The sequence below is a fragment of the Leuciscus leuciscus genome (genome assembly GCF_965113295.1).
Source record: "Leuciscus leuciscus genome assembly, chromosome: 1".
Classification (NCBI taxonomy): Eukaryota; Metazoa; Chordata; class Actinopteri; order Cypriniformes; family Leuciscidae; genus Leuciscus; species Leuciscus leuciscus.
This window is the reverse complement of record NC_138725.1, coordinates 29,439,339-29,462,929: the sequence shown is the minus strand read 5'-3', so window position 1 is coordinate 29,462,929 and position 23,591 is coordinate 29,439,339. Positions and strand designations below refer to the sequence as shown.

General features: G+C 36.5%; 1 protein-coding gene and 1 long non-coding RNA gene across 18 annotated transcripts in view; one reads left to right on the top strand and one right to left on the bottom strand.

Moving 5' to 3' along the window:
- Window positions 1–23,591, top strand: part of LOC309498713 (uncharacterized protein) — a 170,939-nt gene that overhangs the window by 91,643 nt on the left and 55,705 nt on the right. For 2 of the 17 annotated variants that reach the window (XR_014206021.1, XM_082169599.1), the window contains exons 1-2: window positions 9,695–9,853; window positions 18,150–18,434. The exons of 9 other annotated variants lie outside the window; for them this stretch is intronic. Coding sequence is in view for 7 of the 8 variants with exons in the window: in XM_082169599.1 (XP_082025725.1) it covers window positions 18,377–18,434 (58 nt within the window). In the remaining variant the exon portion in view is untranslated. Of the gene's footprint in view, window positions 1–9,683; window positions 9,854–13,353; window positions 18,435–23,591 lie in introns of those variants that run through there. 6 more of the 17 variants (XM_082169595.1, XM_082169596.1, XM_082169594.1 and 3 more) reach the window with 5 other exon arrangements.
- On the bottom strand, window positions 7–2,222 carry LOC309503493. Its single transcript, XR_014207663.1, has 3 exons — window positions 2,061–2,222; window positions 1,487–1,561; window positions 7–1,396 (listed from the first exon to the last, which is right to left on the bottom strand). It is a non-coding gene; the product is annotated as an uncharacterized lncRNA (long non-coding RNA).

The window sequence follows — 23,591 nt, the reverse complement described above, 5'->3', positions numbered from 1 at the left end:
ATCCTGAGAGTACACTGTAAAAATTAAAGGTGCCTGGAGGAACCTTTTGGGGTTCTTCACTTTGCCACACCGGCGGAACCGTCTGTAGATCCTCTAGGCACCCTTTAAAAAGGGCCAGTTCTCTGAGGAACCACACAGGTTTCCTGAGGAACTCTTATATGAAGCACTGTGTGGAACCACTTTGGGTGCCTCCAGGAACCAAATTTCAATTTTTATTTATTTATTTGGATTAAATTAATTTCACGTTGCTACTACGGTTACCATTAACTTCTATTATAATAAACAAACTGAACCAAATACAAAATAAGAATTGTTTATTACATATTTTAGATCCATTTTAATACATACACTTCAATGCACTTGGGGAAAAAAAGCTAGTAATAGATTAATATCAATGAATACACACAAAAAAAATTGTATAATACATAAGTAACATGAATAATCAACCATGTGTATACAATAGGCCACACAAGAAAAGACATCTCAACAAAATGCATAGAAAACACATGTTCCATGTAATAAATCAATGTAAAAAAATTAAATTGACTAATTAAAAATGTCCATGTTCACTTAATTTTAAAACGTGTTTCCGTTCGCTTAAGTCTGACGCTACTGTTTCCAAGTCCAAAAGCTCTCTCAGATGCCAAAAACAAACAACAAACAGTGTTAATATGCACTCATTGTTTTGTAATATTCCTGAAAATTATGATCCTAACCTTTATCTCTATTCCGAAATCTCAGATGGTTTAGTTATTCAGCTATTTTGAATTATAAAATATTGAAGTCTGGGATGCCGTGAGACTGGAGACTGTAATGTACACTATGGCTTTTGAAAAGCTTAAATGTGTGACTTGAATCAACAGTTCCCATAAATGGTTGTTGAGTATTCTCAATATCAAGAAACAAGATAAAGGAAGTAGAAGTAGAGGCTTCGACCCAGAAACAGTATTCCTTATGTCACAACAATCAGAAAACATTCTCCATTTGAACAGAGCTAAGGTGCAGTAAAATTATCTGTTGTTCTGTGAATGTTCACTGGTGAATTCAGTAATTTCAATAAGAATCCACACGATCAGCAATTTTGTGTGGTGCTTCATACATTACATCGCTACACTGCTGACAATGGTCAATGGACCTTTTTGCCTGTGTCATTTCACGAAATTCACAAATGTGACGCACCTTCACTCACTGCAACATAAAATGCAATCAATTATAAAATCTTCACAAGGGACATGTGAGGTACTTAACGAGTTAGAAAAGTGAAAAAGTGCATCAGCTTCATTTTCTGTTTGTTTTTCCTCTTTTCTGGTGGATGGTCCAGGCACTTCAATGATTTTCAGGTCTACAGGAGGATTTTTATTCTTGTTCAAACTTGTATTTCAGCTAACCGAGATCCCTGCAAAGTACAAAAGTTACTGTTAGTAAGGTTATTAAAGTGATAGTTGTGAAATTTTAATAATTTCCTCAGCCTTGTGACATTCCAAACCTGTTTGATTTTCTGTCTGTGGAACCCAAAAGCAGATCTCAGGCATAATGCAACCCCAGTCACCATTCAATTTCACTGCATGAAACACAAGCAGAAATTTTTTTTGTAAATCATTCATGAAACCATTCTTATGTACACTTGTCTAGTTCAATTCAATGCATCAATTTATGTAAAAATGGTTAAGCTCCAAAAATATCCCAGAAAAGATCCTAAAAATAGTCAATGAATTCACAACTCATGTGTTATGGTTTGTGTTGTAAGTCTTATGAAGCCATTTAATAGCTTTTTTCTTTTTTTGTCGAAAAAGACCAAACTTGAAGTTATAATTCAGGGTTCAAATGTCTTATATTCAAATGCATATGATTAAGGTATAGCCTATAAAAAATGCATAGCATTATTAGCTCCAAACCTGTGATATTACATGAATGTAACATGAATGAGATTTGAGAGCATGAGGGAAGAAGATTTTCAGAGAATAACTGATTAAAAAACACAAGTACACAGTCAAACAATACAATTGCACACAGAGAAAGTTCATAGTAATAAAGTACTTGCATGTGGTGCATGTACTTACTATAATTCAATGTTGCCACTGAAACATTGTACTGGTTGTTCTGGGGAAACAAAATAACAAAGCTGATTATTCACAACAAAATATTTATTGACCACTAAATGGATTCAAAATGGTATTTGAGAGAATGAGGGCACCTGTAGTAAGTAAAGTTAGGCTAAACAAAAACAGACCAAACTAGCTATATTAACCTGCTTTTGTTATTCACACTGTTAGACCTTACCGTTTTTTTTTACAGTAAAATACTGGCAACACTGTTGCCAGTAATTTACTGTTAATTGTGCAGTTCTTTACTGTAATCTACAGTATGTTTCTGTAAAATGCACTAAAACTCGAGTTAACTAATTTCACTTGCAGAAACCTTAAATTGACCAACTGTCATTTAAATGTATTAAACTAAAATGTATAATGCATTAATAACATGAGCAAAGTATTACTGTGAACTTATTTCATTTGAAACCACAACAAAACTTTTGTAAATAAAGAGATTTCCACTGGACCAGCAACTACACAGTCACTGCCTGTTAAATAAAGCAACATGCAGCATATCATCAATGTTTGTAGATCTTCTCCTGGACTGAAGCACAGGCTCTACTCTTCTGCACAATGGTGACACAAAAAATAAGATTTTACAGTAAACTACTGGCAACAGTGTTGCCAGTATGTACCTGTTTTATAACTTACAGTTTATTACTGTTAAAATACATTTTGTGGGTGTGTCTTTTTATCTTACACTGTTAACCCTTTCAACCCCACAGGGAAATCCACACTACAAAGAGTAAAAAGTAACATTGAGACAGTGTTGCAGTGAGATAATTAAGTGAATATAAGTGATTGTTGAGCATTAGTGATGAACACCTGCTGTTAACATGCAGAATCACTGAAGAAAAGAGAAACACAAGAACAGAAAATAGAGAAACACAATAACTACGGCTGACTTCCAGCCATTACACATTATTACACTTATTATTAACCAGTATGACTTTATTTCTGTCAAACAGAAGTTTTTAATTGAAAATGTTTGTTTGAAGTTACCATTACAGAGATCAGTGCTTGCTTTAGTTGGGATGCTGATGCTAAAACATACGTCTTTCTTTTGCTGCTTGAGCTGTGTTTTTGCAAGTCATACTTGTGCGCACACAGTTTATGAATGATTGTGGTTGTAATGCTTATGATGACAAAATCATCATATTGCCTGTTCATTCACTAAGGAATTAATTCTTATTCATTCAGAGTTTTATCCTCGATCAAAAGTGTTACATTAGCATAACTGTGAAACTACAGCAATAAATTACTATGACTCATTTTTTTTAACACATCATGCATAAACCAAAAAAAACAGAGCTATGTTTTAGAAACACAGAGATATCACAATTTAGCACATTAATCTCAACAATGGTGGCAATATTTCATTTTTTATTATTATTATTCATGCAGCAGTGCATGCTGGGAGTTTTATATTATCCTGGAACCCAGCATGCATTGCGACATTCTTTTCACCATTGTTGAGATTCATATGCTGATTGTTGATGTCTGTGTGTGTCTGAACCAAGCAGGAGTAAAATAAAATTGAATGCACTATGATTGTTATTTTTCAGAAGACCTGATTACAGAAATAATGATTTCATTTTGTAGATACACAGATTTATGCTAAATATGAAATACCCATAATTTCAATGAATATATACAGGAAAAATCTGAAAATCAGACATGTCCAAGATGATTGTGACATCATCACAAAAGAATAAAAACACCTGATCATCTTCCTCTTGACTTTTTCTTGCCATATCAAATGAGTTTTATAAACTCACTGTTACAGCAGTCAGAGAGAGATGAAAGGTAAGAAGTCAAGGGACAAGAGACCAACTAAAGCAAATACTGATCTCCATCATGGTGACAACAAACTTTATTATTAACTAAATCTCTGTTAATTCTCAACAAGAACTTTTGTACATGTATGAAAGAAATAATCGTAAACTGGTTTCACACTCAGTGTTGCTGGAAGTCAGTTGTAGTTCTTGTGTTTCTGTTCTTGTTTCTCTGTCCTTCAGTGATTCTGCTTATCAGTGTTCATCAGTGTCTCAATTCACTCTCTTCTTTTCATTCACTCTGTCAAGGGGACTATATTAGTGAACTAATGTAGGGAATAGTGAATGAGGGTATAGGGTGTGATTGGGAAAACAGCCTCTGAGTGTCGACTTTGAGCACTGTTAATTCACAGTATATTCCTGTAGGCTAGTTTTGTTTTCTACTGTATATTACTGTTTTAATGGAAAAGGGTATGATACTGTCTGAATTACGGCTTTTTTTACAGCAAGGGTTAACAGTGCATAACAAACGCCAATGACGACAGCAGGAATCAGCTAAATTAGTTAGGCTGTATATCAGCAATTTGAAGACACAGTTGTACAGAATATGTTGAATTGAATGACTAACTTTAAATCAATCTAAGACAATAAGTCAATAATTTCCATTTGTTCATTAGATCAACGTAGTTAGCATCGCGGCTAAAACCTTCATACCAGATACTGTACAATAAACGAGTGGTAAACACTGTAAAAACGTAGTAATGTATAATAAATTTAGTTTATATATATGTGTGTTTGAATATATAGTAAGTATTTATATTTCTTTGGCGAGTTTACAAACCTTGTAACGGACAGCCGAACAAACGGCGGAAGATGCGGCAGGCTTTGATGAGGAGAGCCGTTACTTTCAAACTCGATGACGTCGATCAGCTCGAGCTTTGTTGCGCGCGAGCAACACTGAAGTGACGACAGCAGAGGAATAGCAGCAGTTTCGTGACTGAATAAAACCTTTATCCTCCTGGTTCTTCTTCTTCAAATAATAATTTATGAAGAAGTAAAAAAATATTATTTTATTACTATTATTTATTCAATAATAATTAATGATTTTTTATTATTAATATTATTATTATTTAGTGTTGTTGTTTAAGGTTTAAATTAATCAATAAAATAGGCCTATACTAAATAAATGTAAGCTACCCTGGTGAAAAAGACGTAGGCTGCTGTTAAATGTATTAAAATGCATCAAAGTAGGTTATATTTGTATTGAAGGCCTACTAAAAACACACTCAAATACATTTTTAATAGTAGCCTACGTATTTTTCACCTGGGTATACTGAATCAAACTTAAGTAATAATAGGATAATAATAATATCATTCTGGCCTCACTGAACCATTGGGTTCCTCCAGATGCTGGCTGTAACATAAGAGATCCTCCAGGAACCACTTAAATGTTAAAAGATCTTCCAATAACCCTTTTATCACATTCAAGTTCCTCTATTTTCCCCCAAAGCACTTCGAGGTCTCATAGTAATGAAAAGGTGACTCCAGAACCTCTGAACTAAATACAAAGTGCTTAAAGGATCCCATAAGTTCCAGCAAGAACCTCAAATATTGTCAATGCTCCTCCAGTAACCCTACTATAGGAGAAAGAGCTTTGAGGCACTTAAATTACATTTTTAAGTTCCTTGAGTATCCGAAAGGATATTTGAGGCTCCTTTAGTTTTTACAGTGTAGTGTAAAGGAATTTCCTTTATCCTGACTATCTAAAATAAAACTGTTGCGTCTACTCATCGACACAGAGCGTCTACAATCGACACTTAATAAATAATAAAACTGTTGCGTCTACTCATCGACACAGAGCGTCTACAATCGACACTTAATACCCTTTATACTCTAGCTCTTGCGTCTCCAGTCGACATCTGGCCGAGTTTCTTACTCTAACTTACTTGATTCCCTAAACTGACCTGCTGCGCAGCAGAAATGAACAGACAGACTTTCAGCAAATGTCCTCTAAATGCTTTAATAACGGCCGGGAGAGTCTTCGAGCAGTTTTCAGAGAACTCTCCCAAGAAGAATCAAGGCCGGAGGATCTCTTGCAAATTCCATTGAGAATCCCACCGTAAAACACATATACAACAGTTTTTATAGTATAGAGGTATGGCATAAATGTCAGGCTGCATTACATAATATCCCCACTATTTGATTGGTTTTTTATATGCAAACCCCTCTGTTACTAGGTAAAGCAAACTCTGATCTTGTGGTGACTTCATCTGTAATCACAAGATTCTAACAGACTGTCTAGTTTCATTTCCCAAAACTAAGTTATTTTTACATACATACGCACACAGTCAAAGACACAAGTTTTCCATTGGTTTCGTACAGTACATCCTATTCCATTGTTAGATGTTAAATAAGGTTAGATGTTAGAAACATGGTTAGTTTAATATACAGTTTAAAATTTCTACGACAGTAGTCAATACATTATGTGTTCAGAAAAAGGAATGAAAAATGTTTTGGTGATTGGAAAGGACTGTATAATTTGACTGGTCTTTAAAAGGTTGTGACCACCAGGGGGCATCGATTAGAATGCAGACAAGATGTTCCGTTTAGGTGTTTTATTGAAATGTGTGTGGTTCTGAAATAGACTCTCTATATAAATGTCAAATAGTTATTACATGCCTAGCAGGTATATAATAAAACAAACACAATCAAGAGATTAAATTATAGTTTTGTTATGTATGACTTAAATGCTGTGTTATAATAAATGCTTATTACTAAGCACCTACATACTTATAAATTTAGTAGTACACTATATCCCTGTTCAAAGATTAATTTGCTGCACATTAACTGCAACAATATACAACACACTAAATTCAGCTGAACATATAATAATTATGAGCTACAGAATTACTCCTTAAATAAACAACGTTACACATTGTGCAATAACAACAAACATTATGCAAAACAGCGTATATGTTATGACTCTTACACGATTCACCTTCATCACAGTTTAACTGATGGTAATGGAAAAACGTATATCAATGCAACCTAGCTTTGCCTTATAAATATAGCTCGTTACCCATAGCCTAAATATAGCTCGCGTTACCGAATCAAACAAAATATATTTTAAACTTTACCAGTATCAATATGCTAGCTTGATAGTGAGTACTAAAAGCCATCATATTTGTTTATATTCATAGTGATAAAGTTAGGTATTTTATTACATGTGATTCTGACATGATGTCACTGCATGCACTGCGCTCCTTCCTCTCCACTCGTCTCAGGTAAATAATAAATGCGTCTTCCAGCTGAGCCTGAGCGTTTGGAGTCGCGCGTTCATGTGTTTTGGGGGCGTGGCTTTGGAAGGAGCCCAGAAGGGAGGGGGTGGAGTGAATGGAAATAATGAGCTGTGTTTACAACAGTCGTGAGAGGTCTACGGACACTCGATTTTTATACTTTCTTTTTCAGAGTACTTACATTTTAATTATGTATTGGTATATAAAGACAGTTTAAACAAATTTGGAATGTTTTTTTTTTAGAAAAATCCTACCTACTGCCTACTACCCTGCCTTTAATAGGAAACTGAAGTGTACGATGGAAATTTGCGTTTTTTATGTGCTTTTTTATACTCAGAAAGACTATTTGGAATGTTAAGAACAGCATATTATACCGTTTTTTTATTTTATTAGGAAAATATCATATACATAAAAAGAATCAAGATAAACCAAATTTTCCACATTTTATAAATGACTTTAAATTATATGTACATATCTTTTGGAACAAACTAAAAACAAAAAAGCAGTGAAAACATGTAATGCTTTGAAAGCACTGGATTTTATGTAAAAATTTTTGTTTGTTTTTCTGACAGTTAATGTAATATTGTGAACATGTGATACCTCTTGTTCTTGTGGCATTGAATTACTAAACAAATAAATAAAAAAAGCTGCGCTGACTGAGTTCTCCGGCTACTCTCAAATCACTCTCGCGGTACTTTGATGGCACACGTCACAGTCACATGGCATCGGCGCTGCATCAAGTCGGACAAAATTTCTAACCGGCATGCACTGCTTCAAGTCAGCCGCCGATCGGTCTGCGCAGAGATGCATGAAGTCGAACAAGCCTCTCAGCTCTCATATTAGGCTTGTTCGAATTCATGCATCTCTGCGCAGTCCGATCGGCGGCTGACTTGAAGCAGTGCATGCCGGTTAGAAATTTTGTCCGACTTGATGCAGCACCGATGCCATGTGACTGTGACGTGTGCCATCAAAGTACCGCGAGAGTGATTTGAGAGTAGCCGGAGAACTCAGCCAGCGCAGCTTCTCAAGAGCGGCTGCACGAGCTCTGATGACGACACAGCTGTTCCATGATTGGCCGGATTCACCGCATGACAACGATCACGTGTGTTTCGTGTTTATTCGAACACTAGTTCCTCTAAAGCTCACAAATCAGTTTTTATAACAGTAAACACTCTTTTTATGTTAAAATGCTAGCATTCTGCTAATGGATGCTGATTGGTCAGTGAAGGACTGATTACAACCAGAGATACCGCTTGATGGCATCGTGGCATCCGAAGCGGGACCAGAAACAAACAAAACAAACTCTTCTAGCACGCGTATTTACCTGTGTCAGCTGTGTTGTCGATGCCTCGAGTGAAAAGAAAGTGCAGAGCGCGAAAGCACCAGAGTGACTGAAATATTGCCGTTAAGCAGTATCTCTGGTCGTACATGTGTATGACGTCATTGACACTTTAAAAGACTTTTTAAAGCAAATAAGTGACTCAAAAAAATCGAACACCCAGCAATGTGTAATTTATTTGCATCTCCTTTCGAGTACAACATTCAAATTACTAGACAAAAAATTATATCCTGAGAAAAGTGGATTTTTATTGGTATAGCGCCATAGACCTCCATTCATTCTGCACTCGTCCTGTGAGCGCCCTCATATGGAATCAGAGAGGAACTGCAACCAGTTTAGAAGCCGGAAGTGTACTGAGAGTGAAACTTCTCGCCATATTCATAGACAGTAAAAGAAATGGACACAGCGACCCCATTGGAACTCAATTGAGACAAGTGAAGCCCATTTTTAGCGATTTCTTAGCACTTCCTTTCCTGACGCGCAGACTCAAACCGAGCAAAGCGTTACACGGACCACGTGAGCAACCCGTCTGTCTTCTAGTAGCTGTGCCAAGAGAAATCTGAATCATTCCCTTCCGAATCTTGCAGAGACGGAGAGTGTGAGTAGGAGCTGTCCATGAGCTTGGAGCAGGAGCAACTTTTGCTAGGTATTCTGATTAATTATATTGTCATTTTGCCTCCACGTCCCCCCGATTGCCCGCGAGCTTCTCCTCCCGTCCATACGGTAATCTCTCTACTGTGCGACAGAGAGTCGCGTGGTTATGACGCAATCGTTAGCCTACTTTTACAAAAACTGCTTCTACGGGGCCATAACATAAGCTACAAGGTAATGGAGCATTTTATACATTGTCGTGTTTCTTTAGAAATAAATAATGGACAAATGGAGTCTTTAAACGCCTCAGATGTAAAGTTATTCGCTGTCAAAGTGACGCCAAAATGAATGGGAGTCAATGGGATGCTAACAGCAGGTGAAGTTCTGCTACAAGATGGCGGCACGCGGCCGACTTCAACTTCCGGTCGACTTCCTTCCCCCCTGGCCATATTAGACATCAGAGAATGTCTAATAGGAAGAGAATTGGCACTCTCTGCTTACTTCCGAGCGCCCCCGCATGGACAGAGTGTTACTGCAGCCAGTCCAGACACCGGAAGTAAGCAGAGAGTGCCAATTCTCTTCCTGAACACACCTTACGGCTCTGGTTCACGCTGTCCGGAAACGTCACGTCCGTTACCAGTTGCACGTGTTCCGGTGTATTATAAACACGCATCAATATTGCCTTATCAATTGGAGAAAGTGGAGAGGAATCGAGCAGAAGTCGTGCAGGAACGGCTGGTAGGTACAGGACGTTTCAGAAAGGTATGTTTTTTTGTTTTTTTTTGTAAGTTAGATGTCTTTTCTATACGCGGTTATAAATGCTACTGTTGTTTGTGTTAAATCACGCAGAAATATCCATGCATTTCATACCGGTCTATCTCATAATATTACAATCCCAGAAGGGATTATTTGATCAGCACTCACACACACACACACACACACACACACACCTCTCTCTCTCTCTCTCTCTCTCTCTCTCTCTCTCTCTCTCTCTCTCTCTCTCGCACACATACACACTCTACAAATATAATGTAGCCAAATATCTGTCGTCAGAACCATGAGCACATTACGAGACTAATGGTTTTACCACAGTAAAGAAAATGTTAACATTACCTGAGGCCAACAAACACCATCATTCAACGATCGCTGGTGGGATTAAAATAAAGTTCGGGTGTTTGAAACAGCGTTGCTACAACATAAAACGGTACAAACTAGCAATGGAAAACACATCAACAAAGGCAAAGCAAAACACGTACTTGCATGATGTGACCCATAAACATCAGCTTCTGCTTTTAAAGTGGGAACTGCTCCATCTTTCAGGACAAACAGCAGCTGTGTATACTAGCCTACTAGCCCTGAGTGAATTGATCTAATTATGTTATGCCGTGTGTCAGACTTGTCCCTTGATAAAACATGAACAAATACAGTGAACTAGAGTATTGGTATTAGCCTATCTGGCATACATTTGACAGTAATTATTTCGCCACAGCCACAAACGTAACACTAAACTGAAAATGGTATTTTAGTTTAGCAATATAACTGTATGAAACAGTGCAACAAATACATCTAGGAATATAAAAAAGTATATGAATAATATATATATATACAGGTCCTTCATAAATTAGCATATTGTGATAAAGTTCATTATTTTCCCTAATGTAATGATAAAAATTAAACTTTCATATATTTTAGATTCATTGCACACCAACTGAAATATTTCAGGTCTTTTATTGTTTTAATACTGATGATTTTGGCATACAGCTCATGAAAACCCAAAATTCCTGTCTCAATAAATTAGCATATTTCATCCGACCAATAAAAGAAAAGTGTTTTTAATACAAAAAAAGTCAACCTTCAAATAATTATGTTCAGTTATGCACTCAATACTTGGTCGGGAATCCTTTTTGCAGAAATGACTGCTTCAATGCGGCGTGGCATGGCCGTAATCAGCCTGTGGCACTGCTGAGGTGTTATGGAGGCCCAGGATGCTTCGATAGCGGCCTTAAGCTCATCCAGAGTGTTGGGTCTTGCGTCTCTCAACTTTCTCTTCACAATATCCCACAGATCCTCTATGGGGTTCAGGTCAGAAGAGTTGGCAGGCCAATTGAGCACAGTAATACCATGGTCAGTAAACCATTTACCAGTGGTTTTGGCACTGTGAGCAGGTGCCAGGTCATGCTGAAGAATGAAATCTTCATCTCCATAAAGCTTTTCAGCAAATGGAAGCATGGAGTGCTCCAAAATCTCCTGATAGCTAGCTGCATTGACCCTGCCCTTGATAAAACACAGTGGACCAACACCAGCAGCTGACATGGCACCCCAGACCATCACTGACTGTGGGTACTTGACACTGGACTTCAGGCATTTTGGCATTTCCTTCTCCCCAGTCTTCCTCCAGACTCTGGCACCTTGATTTCCGAATGACATGCAAAATTTGAGCAACCACTGAGCAACAGTCCAGTGCTGCTTCTCTGTAGCCCAGGTCAGGCGCTTCTGCCGCTGTTTCTGGTTCAAAAGTGGCTTGACCTGGGGAATGCGGCACCTGTAGCCCATTTCCTGCACACGCCTGTGCACGGTGGCTCTGGATGTTTCTACTCCAGACTCAGTCCATTGCTTCCGCAGGTCCCCCAAGGTCTGGAATCGGTCCTTCTCCACAATCTTCCTCATGGTCCGGTCACCTCTTCTCGTTGTGCAGCGTTTTTCGCCACACTTTTTCCTTCCCACAGACTTCCCACTGAGGTGCCTTGATACAGCACTCTGGGAACAGCCTATTCGTTCAGAAATTTCTTTCTGTGTCTTACCCTCTTGCTTGAGGGTGTCAATGATGGCCTTCTGGTCAGCAGTCTTACCCATGATTGCGGTTTTGAGTAATGAACCAGGCTGGGAGTTTTTAAAAGCCTCAGGAATCTTTTGCAGGTGTTTAGAGTTAATTAGTGAATTCAGATGATTAGGTTAATAGCTCCTTTAGAGAACCTTTTCATGATATGCTAATTTATTGAGACAGGAATTTTGGGTTTTCATGAGCTGTATGCCAAAATCATCAGTATTAAAACAATAAAAGACCTGAAATATTTCAGTTGGTGTGCAATGAATCTAAAATATATGAAAGTTTAATTTTTATCATTACATTATGGAAAATAATGAACTTTATCACAATATGCTAATTTATTGAGAAGGACCTGTATATATATATATATATATATATATATATCACTGATTCTTGAGAGTCGGGACAAAACACGTTTTAAAAAACTTTTTAAAAAAATACACACTATATCAATTAGAGTTATATGTTTCTGCAGAGAAAGGTCTTAGCTATTTAACCATGTAAAGGAACAGGTTCTAAATAAAAACACATTTTTAACAAATAAACATGTTTCCCTTCAGAACTGGATTTGTGTCAACTCCGTCAGACACACTTAAAAGTATACAATTTTAATTCTTCAAATCAAACAAGAATCTAAAGTTCTGAAGTATATTGTAATAGTGTTTAGTTACTCTGATATGTAAAAAAAATACAATATATAAACTTAAGTTGTGATTTCACACTCTTCTGAAAACTCAGATTTCTAAATATTTGCATTTTCAAACTTTGATTTTAATTTCAATATTGTAAAAACAAATTCCTTAAATAAATAAAACATAAGAGGATGTAGATCAGATGGTCCTTTATTACAAAAACAACATAAACTGAAGGAAGAATATTTTTTTCCCCAAAAAAATGTACAAAAACATACGAAGATCTGACGGTGTTGATGAAAAACTGACGGTGTTGACGGAAAAACTGACGGTGTTGACAAAAAATGTTTGAATGTTTTACCTCAGATTTGTGAAATGTTCACCTGTTTTTCATGATATGTTCTGACAATAAAGAGTAGTTTAAAACCACAATTAACACTCTGTTTTCTACATCTTTCACTTAGGAGCAAAAATCTGCCTTTAAACTTTAAAGAAATAAAGATTTGACATTTATCGTGATAATTATCGATATCGACTGATATTAAAAAAAATTATCGGGATATTTTTTTTGGGCCATATCGCCCAGCCCTACACTGGCTTCTCATTTCTCTATCTCTGTCTCTACATATATAAATATATTAAAGTGCTGGCAAAGTTACACGTTACACAATAATAAGCAGACCACTGCCTGCCCGTTCTCTACAAGTCAGATGCGTACGGTTAAATAATATAATGCATGCTATGTATGTGCATTTATGTGTAAATAAAACCCTGAAATAACAGTTTTTACCCTTCTCTATATTCACAAATAATATTATATTCGCACATTAAGAGGTTATTGGTGGATTTGTCAACTCCGTCAGCTTACAGGTCAACTCCGTCAGACATAGAACCTGACGGAGTTGACGTCTGACGGAGTTGACGTAAGGGCATGTATTTTCCTGCCAAAACATGTATTGTACACTGCAGCTAGGTAGTTTATCCTCAGTTGCTAGATGTCCCAATAACCTCACTAAAATGCTTAAATTCAATCCACTATGGTTTAAAAAAAAGTAGCCTATCTTAACAGAAAGATGGTATTGACATGGTGCAGCTGTGACCATAGGAATATTGACATTGTTTGTCTAAAATATAAAAAAATGTAAAATGTACCAGAGAATGTGTGGTAGTGCTGCATTCACCACAGGCAGGGAGATGAAAAGGGGTCCTCAGGGATATAGCTGACCATGCTATTTCCTGATTTAAAGAGCTTTATGAAAAAATCTGACGGAGTTGACAGAAACTGAGGACACAACTTTAATAGGCAGATTTTTATAGAAAATATTGTTTGATGTTCACTCCATGCATTGTTTTTTATATTTATACCCCTTATTTTTTATTTGATATATATGTTTTCATAATTGTAGAGCTTTTTAAAAGTTTTTTGGGATGGTTAATATTGTGACCTCTTGCTGAGGACAAGTGCAATAACATGGACCTTCTAACCACAGACCATACATTTAAACAAATTTTCCCCAAAAAGATAAAAAGGGTTATTCTAAAAATCAGATAGGTATATAGAATTCCTTTAGATTTAAGTTTGTAAGTATGTCAATCATGATGAATTTCTTAATTTTTGCTATAAATTAGACTTTTCTATGTGGGACATGTTTTGTCCCGACTCTCAAGAATCAGTGATATATATATATAGTGAAATAAGAGACTTTAATAGAGTACACAAATAAACTTAAACTTAACAAGTTAAGATTCAACAAGAGCAGTATTAAACCCAGAATGAAAATATTCATATTTCAAGTATCTCAGGTAATTTCATTCCCACAACCTGTTGCAATTATAAATAGCCCTTACCTGTAGGTTAAAGATGCTAGAGTAGTTGTTTCAGGGTTTAACCAGTTCAGTCCTGGATCCATTTCACTGGGCGTTTGCTAGTATCAAAATCCAAACTTCATCAAAATAAAGATATTTCTAGGAATAATCACTCTTAGACTCGTCTTGACAGTTTTCTGAATCTCCACAGAATGGTTTCCTTTTACTTAAGAAAAATTCTGAACAATACCAAGACAATAAATTCAAAAAAGGGAAAAAATAACAGAAAAGTGTGTTGGTCTTCAACTGAAATTACGGCGCTCAGAAACAGGGAACAAAGCCTTTTATACTGTCCCTGTCATTGGGGCAACGCAAAACCCATTTTAATCATCCGTCAAGCGATCCAAATCTCTCCTGCAAATGTAATATTTCACTATTGGGGCATTCAAATTGGCTTTAACATAAACCCTCTTACAATGTTTATTAACTTTTTTTATTTCAGACTCCATTTGTCTGAGAACTCGTATCATCTGCTTGCCATGCCGGGGAAGTAATAAATGCGACTGAAAACATTGATATGTAATATGAAGATGGGTCCTTGCGAGTTTTCGTCTTCCTCTTCTCCGTTTTCTTGGCTTTATGGACTTTTCTGGCGTCGTTCAACTAAAAGATTGTCCATAAATATTTAAATTTTATCTGTTACTTTTGAGACATGTAAAAAGCCCTGCCCCAGCACAACAAAACACTTAAATTACATTCAAAGATGTTTTTTTTTTTTTTGAAAAATAATAAAGTTATACTAACTTTACAATTACATAATCATATGTGTACGTAATGTATAACCACACTTTATGTAAAAATGCACACGTATTCTCATGATATCACTTTGATTCAGAGTTGGCGTCATCAGGGCCCGGTTTTTCAAAAGCTTTAATCCGGATAAAATTGATCCGGATTTAGTAATCCTTTTTTTTTGCGATCCGTGATCACGTAATCCAGCTTATTTTTGAGCCAGTTTTTCCAAGCAACATTGGATTTGATCAATCTGATCCGGATAGGAACTTTTCAGGATCACCAAATCCTGTTTTCTAGAGCCTTAAATGGAACCAACAGTGTAGCCTACTGGCTTAGCAAAGAACAACAGTTGGCAAAATACCGGTGGCCACAAATAACCATTGTTTATTTTAATTTTAAGAAACAGAAACACTGTAATAAACAGAAACATTTTACTTTCCTTATTTTGTTATAATGTTAAATTGCAGATTTTGTTGTTTTACCATATCTCATTAGATGTGACATGCTTCATATATGCTTCAAATATGAAGAAATGTATATATCATCAGTAAACATTGATTTTGTGATCATTCACTTAAAAAAAAAACTCTCTGGTTTTATTTGGTTCGAAAAATCACAACTGAATCCACCCTTCTGATGGGATCAGGATAATCCTGTTTTTTTGGATCAAATAGATCCCAAACCAAGTTCAAAGTTCTGAAAAACCCAAAGGGCAGGTTTGATCCAGATCAAATTTAAGATCGGATTACATGATCTGATCTTAGTTCAGAATCCCTCTTTTGCTTTTGAAAAACCCATTTCCAAGATTTGATCCAATCCGTGATCCGAAATCCCACTGGATTACTTTTGAAAAACTGGGCCCTGAAGTCCTGTCAAGAGTTGGTCTCTTCACAGGTGTTGGGCATCTCAAGTCTTCATAAGAGGCTGGATCCAGACTGGAGCTGACGTACTCTAGTTACCTCATGATGGGCATCCCGAGATAAAACAGAAGCAAAAGGAATATAACTATAAGCTGCTGTTCGCAACATTAAGCAAAGATAATCATCTAATTGTCATTAAAGATTGTCAGTATCTGCACATAAAAACTGTTACGTGTTAGCGATCTAATTACCTTAAAGGAGAACTCCGCTCAATTTTAACATTGAGCTCTTTTTTTTTTTAAATTTGGAGTGCTGTCAATACAGAGAACAACGACAAAAATCGGTGTTGCCTACACCGTGTTATCCTATTTTTAAAATTTGCACCCTGTTGACTTCAATGGGGCAAGTTTTAAACCTGCTTTTAGCCTCTTAACATCCTTGATGTGTCATACAAGTGCACAGGTCATGTGAGTGATTCCTTCAGAGTGAACACGAGTGAATCTGACTGCAGTAGATGTGAAAGAAATGGATAAAAATGATGTTATTTAAGCCAGCGCAAATACCTGTTTACATCCTGTTTTTGGTTGAAGTCCAAAGTAGTCGATTGCCGAGTTCACGCGCATGATCATATGTACTAAACCAATGCGTGTGAACTCGACAATCGATTACTTTGGACTTCAACCGAAAACAGGATGTAAACAGGTATTTGCGCTGGCTTAAATAACATCATTTTTATCCATTTCTTTCACATCTACTGCAGTCAGATTCACTCTTGTTCACTCTGAAGGAATCACTCACATTAGCTGTGCACTTGTAATGACACATCAAGGATGTTAAGAGGCTAAAAGCAGGTTTAAATATTGCCCCATTGAAGTCAACAGGGTGCAAATTTTAAAAAGAGGATAACACGGTGTAGGCAACACCGATTTTTGTCGTTGAATTGACAGCACTCCAAATTTACAAAAAAATGAGCTCAATGTGTAATGGAAATTTTACATTTAGATGTGTTTTTTACTTTCAGATGTGTGCAACTTGTTAACGTTGAACATTTATTTTTACTCATAAGCATTTAAAGAAATATCATATAAGCTTGCAGGAACAAAATGTTCTGGGTAGCAAAGAGACTATGAGTATTCAAAGTGACCTTTTGTGTAGGCCTACTTCAAGTGTGAAAAATATGTGCGCAGCTTTGATAGAAATAGAGATAAGCAAAATGTGTGAAAAAGCTGCAGCTAATAACAGGAAACTTTTGCAGACATGGTATTGTTCTGTCTAGATAGAATTTATGCTAGACAAGAGATCTCGAACAAAGACGTGTTGCCTTTTAAGGTAAATCAAGGCGATCTTTTGAGACAGACCAGGATGTGTTAAGAGTATATAAGCTGGGCAAAAAGGAGAAGTCAGCGCCTTCTCATATCAGACTCTGACTGATGTGTGAACAGCCTTTCTTGCAAGAAATAAAGATCTTTATAACTTTTGAAATTTCCAGCTGTCTTCCAATTATTATTTAAAGTTGTGAAAGTAATTTCCACAACAAATGTTAAAATTGACCGGAGTTCTCCTTTAATACAATGAATGTAGTTCTCATAAAATCAAACCATGTTTCAATTCATAGTTATGTAGCTGTAGTGGTTGAAGATGAGTGACATTAGTGTTTGTTTTTGTATCATTGATGTTTTATCCATATCACATTGAGATAAATAACAGTATTGTCTTTCAATTGAGCTGTTTTACAGGTTTTTATCATCTAGTCTATCCTGAGTCAAATAATGTGTCTCTAACAGCAAACACTCAGAATAAAGTGAGATGATCTGCTGATGATCCTGAATGGCTTGTTGAATGAGTGTTGATAGTCTGAGGCTCATCAATATTAACAGATCTGCTGAAAACACTCTTTATTTCATGACAATAGTTCCTGTTTTCACCTCATTTATTATGCTGATGTCTTCAGATCTCCTGTAAATTGACACTTAAAGCTCATTTCATTGGTGTCAACAGACTGAGAGTAATTGTTGGTTACTGTATATAGAGATACAGACTTTATAGAATTGTTTTCTATATAGAGATATAGACATAAATGCTTAGATGTGTCATTTAGTATTAAAACAAACTCAGTAACTGATAACTTTGATTTTCAGCTCCTCCTACAGTGGAATTCATCATCAGTGAAGCTCCTCCCACATCAAACACATCATCAGTGAAGCCCCTCCCACAGCAATCACATCATCAGTGAAGCTCCTCCTACTGTAATTATCCAATAAATGCTGGAATATTCCCATCAGTCTACAAGTGAAGACGAGCATCGGTGCATCAGGAAGAGCTGAAATCTGTAAAGACTGAGTTTATTAAAGAGGACAGTGAGAACATGAGTGATCCAGAACCCTGCAGAATGAAACACACTGAAGATCCTGAAGAACAAAGAGGTTGGTGTTTATTCTTCATTCATTCATGATGCTGAAGAACATTCATGTTAGAAACATTCAAGCTCTTCATCACATTTAGATAAACGGGTAAACTATGAAATAGAAGAATATTTTCTTTCTTGTTAGTTTACCACAAATGGTCAGTAAAGGGAGGTTTGAGGAACTGCTATATTGATTGTCAACATCAGGTCCAACTAAATATTTGAATGTTTTAAAAATGTATTTAAAAATGTTTTATTTTACATTTATAACTGGCTCGTATTTTTTTTGCAACCATGTTACCAAACATTTTGACATTTCTCTATATAGTTTGCTGAGTATTGACATGATTCTATATCGATTGTTTTGGATATGTAGGGCCCTATGAAATCGGTTTTATTTTTTTCTCAAATTCCGTTTTATTTAATTTTTTTCAAATTCCGTTTTTTATTATTATTTTTAGCCCTTTCAGATTTTTCGGATTTTTCTTGTTTTCTTTTCACTTCTAAGCAGTATGACCTTTAAAATTTTACTTACATAAACTCACAATTCAGCTTTTTTATTTAAACTGTTAATATATTCAGCAAAGCACATTCAAAATTCTTCAAAATTCAGCCAAACCTTCAACAAATCTCTGGCCAAAAATAACAGTTACAACTCAAGGTAGGATTGATGAGTATTAGCCTAAATTAAAGATTAAATTAGCTTTTAAATCATTTTTCACAAAGAATGTTTTATAAAAAGATAAACCTCACATTTAAGCCTTTAAATCACTTTTATAAAAAGAATGAGTCAGAAAAGATAAACATTTACAATGATACTGACATTTACAAATACAATGCATATTAGCTTATCTTTTATTATTAATAGTAAAATTCAGTCCGATTTTCCCGTGGCGTATGTCGTTGCTATGCAACCATGCACTGCGCTCTCCACAACGACAAAGAAGTTTTAGTAGCTATAGATATTAGAAAGATTATTAATAGATATTAATAGATATCCACCACCGAAAAACGCTTGCTGTAGCTCTGCCACAATATTTATTTACGGAGAAGAGAAAAACACCTGTAGTGTTTCTGATGTACCCCCATCCTATATGTTGACTGAGCTTTCAATGTTACGGAAAGGGTGAAGTTGATATGTTGGTTCTTGTCACATGAACTGTGGTGCGCTTGCGGCATTCTGAAAAGTTGAGGTGTTTTCATCTCGCGGCGCCTGGAAAAAATGAGCGCGTCACTTCAATTATGAGAGCGCTTGCCGCGCGCCTACATTTGAAATAATGAACTTGAGCGCGCAAAAGACACGACATGTGAACGGCCCCTTGACGAGCTAGTTACCTCCAATTAGTCCACGGAGATGTGGATTCACGCTTGCACTCATACTGAAAAGCGCGCTGTTTGCATCCCTGTATATTAACTGTATTGACAGATGTCTCTCTATATGGCTCTGGGTTTAGGTAGAGACCTTTCTACGTTTGTTGTTTTAAACTGAAAAAATGAGAAGGAAGTAAAAAAAAATATTTTATTTAATATGTCAACAAAATGTATGCAAATTCCGTGCGTATAAGAGAATTTTCGTTTTCCGCATCACGGAAATCATAGGGCCATAGATATATCATATTAGATAAAGTACAGGGCAAAGGCTCTCAAGGAAAGAAAATCTCTCAAATAATGCTGTAAACTACACATGGGAGTCAGTTTGTACTACATTAATATAATATTGAAGGTTAACATTTACTGATTTGTATACAAACACTTAAATTACATTCAAGGATGTTTTTTTTTTAAATAATAAAGTTATACTAACTTTACAATTTCATAATCATATTTCTATGGTGGCTGTCAAAACAAGTTTACTGATTTATTCTGTTAGGTGTTAACAGTTTAGGACCCAAGAACCAGATGTTTGAAAGAAGACCCGGAGTCAGAATTATAAAAAAGTTTTACTGAAGATAGTTTGCAGTTTCATCAGCAGAAGTTCAGCTTCAAGACTCACACAGGAGTTCGTAGGCCGCCCCGCTTACAGTTACACAGATCACAGCAGTTATACCATTTCCAAGGTCTAAGCTACGTCATTGCTTACAGGCAGAGTGATTCTGATTGGCCAAGAAATAGATAAACATAGTCATTTTCCACACATAGACAGAAGCATATCTCCATAGTTTATGCCGCTGACACTCGGACCCTGAAGTCAGGCACGTCGTGACCTTCCAGGTCGCAGATTTGGGTTGCTGGGTGCCAGCATGTCCCGAACAACAACTCCGTCAATCTCCAATAAAGCCAGTGGTTCCTTAACCTGTAACCAAGAAGACTAACACACACACACCAACACACACACGGACACAGCTTTTCCAAGGTTGGATTTGGCCAGGCTCTAACTATAAACAGGAGTCTCGTCTCAAAACAACAAGATAACAAGTTCTTTCTCTCAGGATAGGACTCTGTTGGAAAGTTTTCTTTCATCGAAGCAGAGACCAGGAGACAGTTGGGATCGCGTTCAACAGAAGTTATTCTTTATTGAGAACTCCGCTGTACGTGAGCTGCAGTACTTCCAACATTATCTAACCAAGGAAACTTTACATGATATCTTATAGGCATTTTAGGAGGAGGGACTTTTGAAGGTGGAGAAAAATTCAAGACAAAGCATAGGCATGATTTGATCAATCGAGTCAAAACCAGTTTGGCAGGTTATCCGGCTTGCTCAAGAGACAGAACTAATCAGCATAACACTATTATTCAAATGATCCAATCAGCCTGACGGTATCACCCATATCTTCACATGATCACAGAGACAAAAGCACAGCTGTACATTGAGTTTACTGGGCAGGAAATGCATAAGGACAAAGGGTGAGGGTGAGAGTCTCAGGAATTGACTCATTTAGCCTAACCTAACCTTAAAATGCTAACTTCAATGTAGTCTACTTTTACTGTTGTAACCTAAATTAAACATTTCATAAATTTGTAATACAACAACACAAATGGAAAACATAGGCTTTAACTGACAAATGGTCCCTTAAACTATAGACTTTAATGACCCCTATATGTTTTAACACGTTGAAGACCTTTCTCAAACACAAAACCAGTTCCTATTTCATTTCTGGAAATATCAAATACTGAGATTAAAGAATACATGAAAAGAACATTTCGGTAATCAAACTGGTAACTTCAATAACAAAATAAAAATCTCCAGAGAAGTAATTCAACTCATGTGATATTTAGAAGGAAAAATATTAATTAATACCTTGATTATAATCACTCTTTACATATACATTGAAGCAGCAGTGGATTCCAATCCACCCCCTTCAATTCAAACATGCATCAAATATTGGACATTGAAAATTATTATGAATATGAAATGTGGTGCATATAATTATCAAAATGCTCCTCTCTAGAATGACTTTTTCGAGCTGAATAACGAGTTATGGTCACTGAATACTGACTTCCAGTCACAGCCTCAGGGACTGCGACACCGTTTTCAACTGTTCAAGTGTTTTGGCCATTTTGAGTGCCTGAAAACGCAAACTTTTGAAAAATGTTTTCAAAGTGCATGTTTGTGAAAACGGTCTCTGTGTATGGCCTCTGAATACGGTGACGTCATGCACATGCATATTACGTGTTGAGTCCCCATCTACTGGCCTGGCAGCAGAATACAGGGTTTTTAGTAGTTTTCGCGGATCCGTGTGAATGGGGATCGTTTTGACAACGGTGTTGTCTGTGTATGCAGAAAACTCAAAGGAAAATCGTTTCAGTTTTAAGCATATCATTGTTGTGTAAACGTATCCTTGGATGAAATACTAATAGAATAAGGAGAATATTTTCTTGCCAAGGAGAATAATCTTTCTTAAGAGTTGTGTAACCTTAGCCTGACTACGTCAGACTTCGTACTTCCGCTCAATTTCATTTCGCTTTTGTACTCAGTCTGAGACCGCGTCAGAGCTTTCTGTTTTACACCGGTCTGAAAACAGCCGGGCCAATCAACGAACAGAGGGCGGGCTGAGAGCCGTGACACGTAGATGCGTAGATTTACTTCCCATAATCTGCAAAAGTCGTTCACAGCCATGTTCACTCCGGTATTTCGCTCGATGGTTTTGTTTTCGCATCATACATGTGTTTACAGTGGAAGTTAGATGCGGCTGAGCATGCGCATAACACACGCCATAACCAAACAATATGTGATTGGCTTACGGGTAACCAATGATTCTAAACTTCAGACAAGCGCCCCCTAGCAAGAGAGAAAACACTTCTCTATTATGCCATTCCAGACTACGAAGCAAAGTGAAGTAGCAGAGTCTGGTATTACCAGGCTAGTGTAACCTCACTGGGTAGTACATTAGCATGAGCTCAAATTATCTATAGGGAATTTTAATACTTAATCATGAATATGATTAATATATTGCATATTACAGTTACATTAAATTATCGAAGTTGAAAATAGATTGATTGTATATATGAATAATCAATCACAATGAATTATAATTCCTTATTCATATAGCAATAGTCTTATTTCAGATCAAGTCTATGAGATAACCCTTAAAGTGTAAGTTGCAGGTTAACAGCCAAATAATGTGTAAATTAAAGAGCTCTGTATGTATATATTTAATTATTTCTGTCTTAAAATGCGTTAAAATAACATTTATTGGGGTTTCTTCAAAGGTAGCGTGTTTTTTCAGTTACTGGGTGATGACGTCATAAGAGGAACTCGCAACCCAAACTCTGCTAGATTCTTACTGTATTATGGCTATTTGGAGAACGACTGAGGATGTGGGAAACCATCAAATTCTTTATGGACCACAGCCATACAATTTTTAACCGGTCAGGCGTGAGAGAGGAGAGCCATGGCACTCAAAGAGTTATTAATGCTTGGTGTGAGGAGAATGAGTGGAGGGTTGGCCAGGTGTCCCGGTGAGTAACGTTAGCTACGTTAGAGCTAGTCAAGCCTGGTGCAAACTTAACCCGGATAATATAAGGGAACAAGCAAGTCTTTTCAAAATATTGCAGTCATGTAGAATAGCAAGGAGGGACAACGAATTAACTGAATACATTATTTACTTACATGGTGTCACACCAAATCAGAGCTGTAGAGATGCACACACTGCACAGCAGAGATGTATAGTAACGAAGTAGAACTACTTCACTACTGTACTTAAGTACTAAGAGGCAGTATCTGTACTTTTCTAGA